The sequence below is a fragment of the Seriola lalandi genome, unplaced genomic scaffold (genome assembly GCF_002814215.2).
Source record: "Seriola lalandi dorsalis isolate HSWRI2012SDOR001 ecotype SW California unplaced genomic scaffold, Sedor1 jcf7180002054383, whole genome shotgun sequence".
NCBI lineage: Eukaryota > Metazoa > Chordata > Actinopteri > Carangiformes > Carangidae > Seriola > Seriola lalandi.
Window position 1 is genome coordinate 1,128,772 of NW_019524936.1, and position 8,360 is coordinate 1,137,131.

At 38.8% G+C, this 8,360-nt stretch overlaps 1 protein-coding gene across 3 annotated transcripts in view; it reads left to right on the forward strand.

Moving 5' to 3' along the window:
• adkb (adenosine kinase b) overlaps positions 1-7,230 on the forward strand; it is a 102,835-nt gene extending 95,605 nt beyond the window's left edge. For all 3 annotated transcript variants that reach the window (XM_023409177.2, XM_087174790.1, XM_023409179.2), the window contains 2 exons: positions 5,671-5,757; positions 6,078-7,230. In XM_023409177.2, coding sequence (XP_023264945.1) covers positions 5,671-5,757; positions 6,078-6,202 — 212 coding nt within the window. In that variant the 3' untranslated portion in view covers positions 6,203-7,230. The remainder of the gene's footprint in view (positions 1-5,670; positions 5,758-6,077) is intronic.
• Positions 7,231-8,360: the final 1,130 nt, after the last annotated feature.

Below are 8,360 nucleotides of genomic sequence, written 5' to 3' on the forward strand. Positions count from 1 at the left end.
ATTTATTTTAGCTGAACAAGCTCATTTGAATTTTCATTATGAAAGTGGAAGTCCTGGAAGTGAGTTTCCTTTCATGAGAATTTGAAAAGAAGTCTTTAAGCAGAAGCCCAACAGTTAAAAAGAACAGAAATCCATCCATTGTGCTGGAGGTGATGGATAATTCCTCCCTGCTTCTCTCATTGCTCCAGCATGAAGACAGAGCCGTGCGCCTCGGTGAACTTTATATAAAATACATGATGAATGCAGGCGGGATGAAAGACAATGCGTTTCAGATGTCATCTACAAAGGCAAACATGATAAATGTCATTGACTGTGCTATCATTACAGTGGAGCAGTTACAGTAGTAGGTGCAGCAGAATTGGTGTGTGTGTGTGTGTGTATGTGTGTGAACATCACGGTTCATGCCAGCCAAATAAATGTCAATGTAAAAAGAGAATTAAAGATTTTCATTTCCCAGAGGCGGCGCTCTAATAAACTTGATCTCTCATTTTGTTTGCAATTTGTCCTCCTGTCAGGATTTGATCATTTGCCAGCCTCTGCATGTCATGTTAAACCATTTTATAGTGATTAAGGATGGGAGAATGCCTTCCCCCGTGGTATAATTCTCCAAAAAGAGATGTCAATTTGTTATTGTTCTTTTTTTTTTTTTTTCTCCCTACCCTTCATTTGGAGCCTTTCATCACACCACCGCTTCAAACGTGGCTTTTAAGAGCTGGGAGCACGGGAAATGGCCCTTTATTTAGCTGCCACTGACACTGCTGAACTACACTGGGCTTTTGCTTATACACCCATTAAAGCAGTAATTAAGATCATTGTGCCCTGAACCTTAACGGTGAGGAGATCTAATAAACGATCATTCAGCAGGGGTTGCCACTCTAATCGCTGATAAGGACTTGATAAAGCCTGACTCGGCTTCTCGGCGAGTTTTAGAGCTCTCAAGGGGGCAAGGCAGGCAGATTTCAAGTTTGAAAAAAAAAAAAAAAAAGCCCTGATCTATACATGTTAATCAAATGAGGTAGAGAAAGAAGTGAATACTGGATACAAGACAAAAGACTCTTTTCTGTTTTGTTTTTTTTCTAAAAGATATGGTAATTTGTCATTCACCAGAGTTAGATTAAACATTGAAGAATTATTTTAAGATGTACTTGAAGAAATTTAAATAGTCTCTTTAAAAAGCGGGATGTTTATATTCTGCACCTCATAATAGACAAGTCAATTAACAGCCTGTGCTATGAGAGAGACCTCCTCCTTTTCCCTTGGCATCTCTCGCTGAAGTGTTTTCTTTCATGTCTCTCTGAAAGGATATTGGTTGGCGATGATCTTTTGCCTGTGGTTACAGTAATTACAGGCATATGTATTTTTTTTCTAACTCAATTGTGAACAAAGATGCTGGTTATGATAGGGAAACAGATTGAATGTCAACTTGCTCCTAACCTGTCGCGTTTGCCAAGAAAGCGGTAACGTTTTCCTCTCCGAGGCTCGGAGTTTGGCTGAAACGCAGCAGGAAACGTTCCAGAAGAAGTATTCTCGGGCAAGTTTCTCACACAAAGATGTTGTACTTAAACTCTGTTGAGTCCTTTCGCTCATGCCTTTTAGCAAAATAGTCATGTGTAATTGAGCCACTTGGCAGCTCAGGGTTTAGAAATTATGTATTAATTGTTTTACTTGTGTAGATGATAAAGTGAGACTTGAATCAAAGTTAATTTTAATGACCTGCCAACTATTTGATCCACCTGTTATCTGTCAAAGCAACAGTATTGAGCGCTGGAACGCCACCAAGTGAAGCGTGTCAAAACAATGCTCCATATGCTCATTTTCCAATAAAGGCTAGGTCATCTTATTTGCATGTACAGTCTCTTTTTGTACAGTCAGTGTTGTGCTGTGAATTGGCATTGTTCAAAAGAATAGTCAATAATAAAGGACTTAATTGATACTCATTTCAAAGAGACGCCTGTTGAAAGAATTTCTCAAGTTTAATCACCACCGTTCAAGAGTTGTAATGAGGGAATTATGAAAAGCGAATTAACAAAAGCACACAATTATAGCTTTACTGCAAGGAAGTATTTGAATTCCTTCGAGTTTCTTCTCCATTTTTTTTTTTTTTTTGTCCCCTGTTGCAGGTTACCTGTCAAAGCATAGCCATACTGCACTCCCACGTATTCACTACCAATCTGCTGCTTCGCTCATTTTTATTAAACCAAATTCTAGGATGAAGAATATATTAATGATTTAAAAAAAAAAAAAAAAAGTACAGCCGAGTTTTATTCATTGAAAATAATGTTGTGGATGTCATTACAGTTAAATGTGAAATCAGTTCAGCAAAGTGATGTTTTCAGACGTTCGACAAGCCAGTAACAACAGAGTCAGAGTATTTTGGCAGGAGTGTTTTTTTTCTTCTTTTTTTTTTCATTGCCATTTCCATGACAGATTTTTGCCAATGAGATCTTTGTTACAGATGGCTGGGGGATTGTTGGCCTGTAACTTGAGTTAACATGTCAGTCAAACTTAGTAATTCGCATCAGTGAGATTATGTGAACTTTCCCCCAGCAGCAGAGAACAAACTCTGAATGTGATAATAGAAGCAAGAGGAGTATGGGATGTCTGTTGTACCATGTTTATGTAAGTGCCATTAACCAGCATCATGCAGCCCACAGTGGACTAATCAGTCAGGAATGTGAATAGGATGTCTTTTAGGTGCTGAAATTCAAATTCACATGTTCACATCTACATGATTTACAAACAGTTTAAAGGGTTTTGAAAAACATCTCTCTGTTGTCATATTTAAAAAAAAAAAAAAAAAAAAAAGACTAAAATATCAAAGTACAAGTCCAGACACATGTACCTGCTGAGCACTCCCTCCAGGATCTGAGAGTTTATTTGTGGTTATGATTTGTGGCCAAAATTAATGAATTTGCAGCAGTTCTAAACAAAAAAGGCAGTAAAATTTGTACCTATTTTTAAGTTATTATTTTGGATTGAGTATGTTGTATAGATTGTAGCAAAATTGCAATGCTTAAGTTTGGGTTACATGAAATTGACTTGACCTTATTAAAACAAGACTGTCAGCCTCTGTGAAGCTGTACTTCTGTACAATGTTTCTTTAAGCTAAATGCTAATTTCAGTGTTGATGTTTATAATGTTAACCACATTCACTCACTAGCATATTAGCATGCTAATATTTGCCACTTATCACTAAAGACGACACTGATTTTGACCTGATGATGGCGCTCAGTCAGAGTTATTACAGTTCATCCTCTGGGAACCATGAATGTCTGTAAATAGCAATCTGAGATATTTCAGAATGGACCAAAGAGGACCTACCATGCTAACCCTGATACTGTAAGCAAACTTGTCTCAGCCTATAAAAGGACTTTTGTGGACATCATGGATGCATTTTTGGGTGGTTCTCAATTTGTTTATTTTATCCTGAAATTTCCAGAATTGAAAAGTTAGGTTGAATTGGGTTTTTTTGTGTGAAACAGATTTCGACTTTTGAGTTAAACACACAACAAACAACACCATCAACGCAAACGTTTCAGTATACACCAAAGTACAATTAAAGAGTTTCCCAATTCTCAGTGAAATTATTTTTTAAAGGATTTTAATAAGAATCCAAAAACAGAGCTGTTAATTGCTACCTGACACCTCTGTATGCATGTGCGATCGCAAAGATGAGCGTTACCTCAGGTGAGAGGTTACCTGGTGGCAAACTGTCTTACTTAAAAGACCTGATTCTTCCCTGTGCCGCCCCCACTGGAGAGAGCGAGCATTTTATTTTAACTACTGCAAACATATTTACACACAGTTGTTTCTATTGGATTTCTTGGCTCTAATAAACAGCAGAAGAATCTGTGCTGAACAAGTGCAGCAGCTTCAGATTTTAAAGCATGCCGTTTTATAGCCGCAAAGTGCATCGCATGAGCACGACCACATCTAACGACTTGAGTTCCTTAACTGTGGAGTAACTGACAAACTGGAATTTATTATTGGCACATTTTTCATGTGCGGTTAATCATTTCAAGAGGGAGGAGGATTCTCAGGCTTCATCTGTGGCATTAATTAAGCAAAGTCGTTATGCTACTAATTAGCTGATCCTAAAAGGATTCTTGTCGTATTGTAATTTATTATCAAAGTGACAATCAGCTGCTTTCCTTTAAAGAGAAAATGTGTCATTATGAAAATACAATCTAACTCTTTATCTGATACATCTTCAGCACCTGACCCGTAATGCGTTCACATACTGCTCTATAAGATGTCATTTTCAACCACAACTTGAGTTTTGCTCACAATTTTCTTTGACATTAGGTGTTGAGCATATGCTCCGCTGCTGGTTGTGTATCTTTTTGCCCTGTAGGACAAGGATAGAAAAGTAATCAAAGATTGATAAAGTGGGGTGTCTCATCTGCAGCTCAGATATTCTGTGAGCCTTTGTTAGATTAGCAGGGAGCCTCATTAAACAACTTTTTTGTAGATTTTTTTTTTCTCATGTTCTCCTTAAACTCCCAACCTTTTTTTGTCAATAAGAGGTCTGTCAGCCTCCTCATGTTCCTTTTATCCACATGTCAGTCTTTTGTCTACTGCACCTTTTTGAAGGTTCACGTCGGCACCAGAGCCTTGGATTGTTTGAAGATTGTGTGAGTGGTTTAGATTGTTCTGACATAAGTTGCTGATTTAATGTCACTCTACACCTCTCGACTTTGTCATCTGGTAGATTTTTGTTTCCCCCCCCCCCCCCCCCCCTTAAACTGGAAGTCTCTTTGAAGTGCATATGCTACTGATAATTGAAGCAGTATAATCCACTGAAGATAATAAGAGACCCTCATTTAATGGATTCCGTTTTGAACTGGAACGACTCACAGTAACTGCTCCTGCATTGTTTTTAATTTATCAGAGCGTTCACCTAAAGCTTTAGGGATGTTGATATTTTTTGTATTTGATTATCTGTTGCATTTGGAGCATTTACTCAGAGTCAGTGCAGGACAACATTTCTGAATATACAAACAAGCAATTTAAAGATTCCACTTTGCGCTCTTTTTGAAATAATAAAAAAAATGAACAAGACTTCAGGTGTCCAGCTATGCTAGCGGCTCTTTGTGGCTGCACTTAGTCTCGAATTTAAACATAGCAACTTGGAGCTAAAGGCTAACTCCAGCATGCTAACACACTCGCAGTGACAACACTTACATGCTAATGCTAAGCAAGTGGGTGTTCACCATAATAGCTTAGTGTGTTAGTGTGCTAACATTTACTAGAAAAACACAAAACGGATTGATTTGTTGCAATCCATCCGGTAGTTGTGGGGATAATCCATAGATTATCCATAGAGCCATGAGACTAGCAAATATTCAGCTTTGGTGATCATAATGATACTACGTGAAGTTTCTCGTTCTATTAAGGTTGAAATCTTAATCTCTTGAAAGCTTTGAGTTACTTAACTCTTACTCAAGTCATAATCTTCTATTGTAGGATACTTGTTTAAAAAAAAAAATTGAATGCTAAAGAACTAAAATCAAATTACCAATTATAACAAAGCCTTGCTGTGCAAAATCAAATATGAATTTTGTTATAGTTACAATCAAAGAAATAATGAGGCACTAGGGGGGTAAGAAAAATGAATTAAAATGCTAGTTTTGACCTGTAGTTAACAGCTTTCCTGTGTCCTGACCACAGGTGAGAAGGTGATCATGTTCCCTGTTTTGGACATCGACCAGAACGCTATTGTGGACACTAACGGCGCAGGAGACGCCTTCGTGGGAGGTAATGCATGAAAATTCTTCTCTACACAGCTTGACTTCCATGTATATTCCCAATTAACCTTTGATTCTGGTCAACTATGTAACACAGTAATGTCTACAGATTATATGAGTGTGACATTTAGCCTGCTGTTTTTACTCCGTACGAGCTCATCATGGCACCACATAAAACAGTCATCATCTGGGTCCTGTTGTGGATGAAACAGCGTTGTCCCTTTTTCCGGAAGCCATTAGTACTGACTCGTATTAGTACTAACTGCTCCCCAAACTATTTTGGAAGTGATGGATGCTTAAAGGTTGGCCTCTGCTCCTCTGTCTACCCAGGATTCCTCTCTGCGTTGGTCCAAGAGCATGCATTGGAGGAGTGTATCCGGGCCGGACACTACGCCGCCAATGTCATCATCAGACGGGTCGGGTGCACCTTCCCAGAGAAGCCAGACTTTCACTGATGCATCCGAGCACTGCTCATTTGTCTTTCCCACAAGATACTTGGATATGTATGCTTCTTCAGGATTTTCTGTACATTTTTTTCTATTTACAGTGACTGACTGCATGGGACTAAGTGCTGCAGCTTGGATATTTTATTAAGCTCAAATAAGCAGCTCAGATGTTTTAATACAATCATAACAATGTACTAGTATCAAATGTTGGAATATTATGGTCATGTTAAAAGGAGTATTCCACTGAAAATCAACTTTTTGAGTATCAAAAACTCAGCGCCTATAGGCGTGAAAGATGGAAACTTCCCAAACCACTCCTACAGCATAATCGACTTCTCCACCATTGATCCATTTGTTCTCTATAGTTAAAATTCATAGTTTCTCTTTTCAGGAAGTAGTGTATTTAGTGACTTATTTGTTAAGTGGCGATAGTTTACATCATACTGACGATCGGATCAGTGGTGGAGAAGAAAATGATCCTGCAGGATGGGTTTGCAAAAAGTTTCTGTGGACATGTAGCTCGATGTAGTAGACATGTAGACATGTAGTTTGTTTCTTGCTCCCTCATGGAGGAGTTCCAATCGATTCTAATGATTACCCAGAGTCAAGGCCAAAAATACCTATTTAAACACTCATAGAAACTTCTCAAACCATCACTCATGCGTAATCTACTTCTCCACTGATCCTTATACCCTAATTATTAAAGCTTCACCAATAAATTGCTAATTCCACTGCTTCTGAGCTTGGAAAAGCTAATAGCGTGAGTATCGTCCTTCACAAAATGGCGAGCTACAAACTTTGTTGAGCCTCCTTTCAGACCTGCAGGTGCTGAGTGTTGTGATACTGTAGTCTATAAAATTTGGTAAATTTTCAGTTGAATATTTCTTTATTATTCAGCTGTAATACTGCAAAAAAAAAACATGGATTGGCGTGCCATTATGAGTGGCTGTCCAATATCAGGAAGTGAAAGTTTTAACAGGACAAAACTGGAAAGAATGTTTTTTTGTTATTCTACAAATAAAACAATATTTAACTCATCCTGTCGAGATACAACTATTGAAAAAACATGATATTTTGTTTTACTAGCAGCTGAAATTTCTATAAATACACCAACAACAAAAACAATGTTATAACACACTGGTTTGTGGATTTCCCCATTATTTAATCAGCCAGAGGCTCCCTCGTGCTAATCACTTTTGGACAGCTCAACACCCCCCATTATGGAGGGCACGGAGGATTGGGGGGTGGGGGGTTGGGGGCAGGACCAGCCTGGTGTCCTGGCTCCGCTCAGTCACCCCCCACTCTTGCTCTTTGGGTACTAACTGGACTCTCGGGGTCTGGAGCTGCACGGCAGGGCTACAGGAGATCATTTTTCTCAGTTTAGGGATTAGTGGTTGCTCTTCGTGGCGATCATTAGAGGGACCTGAAAATTAGGCTGATCCTTTAGACCCAGCTGTGCTGTCGCTGGGGGTTGGAGACAAGGATCAGAGGGTGGCCCCTCCCCTTACACCCCCCACCACCCCCTTCCCACTGACTACGGGCCAGCAGAAGTGTTGGGCAGTGTCTCAAGTGTTTTGTGGAAAACAATTCAACACTCATCTGTTCTACAAAGAAGTGAGATTGAGAATAACATTTTTGATGCCCTAGAACAACCTGTTACATCATATTGTCTTTTATTTTCTCCGAGCATGTCAGGAGGAATCCAATTTTTACTCTCCCTGCACTAGAGCTCAGTTTTCTGTAATGAGGCATAGTTTATGCATTTATGCTAATCGGGGCCATCTAGGTGAAAACATTCTCCAGCCAAAATGTTATTAACAACTTTGAGACACTTTTTTTCATCAGCATTTTTTAAGGTTTCACACAGATGCGCTTTGAAAAGGACCACATTTCTGATTGGGCAAGATCACACTCCATGGCAGCTGGTTCATTTGCTTCTCAAGATGACAGATGGCAAAACACAAACACAAAAAGAGGGAGCCATGATTAAGTAATGAGAATGCCTGCCACAATAAGGAAACTACTAAACATACTTTTCTCACTTTTCCTGGTAAACTTTTGCTTTGCTCAATGAATGCAAGATGTGGAAAAACAAACATAGAATGTGTGCATTTAATTTACATTTTATAATACTATGCTATCTGTTTTGTAAGATAATGAGCTGTAG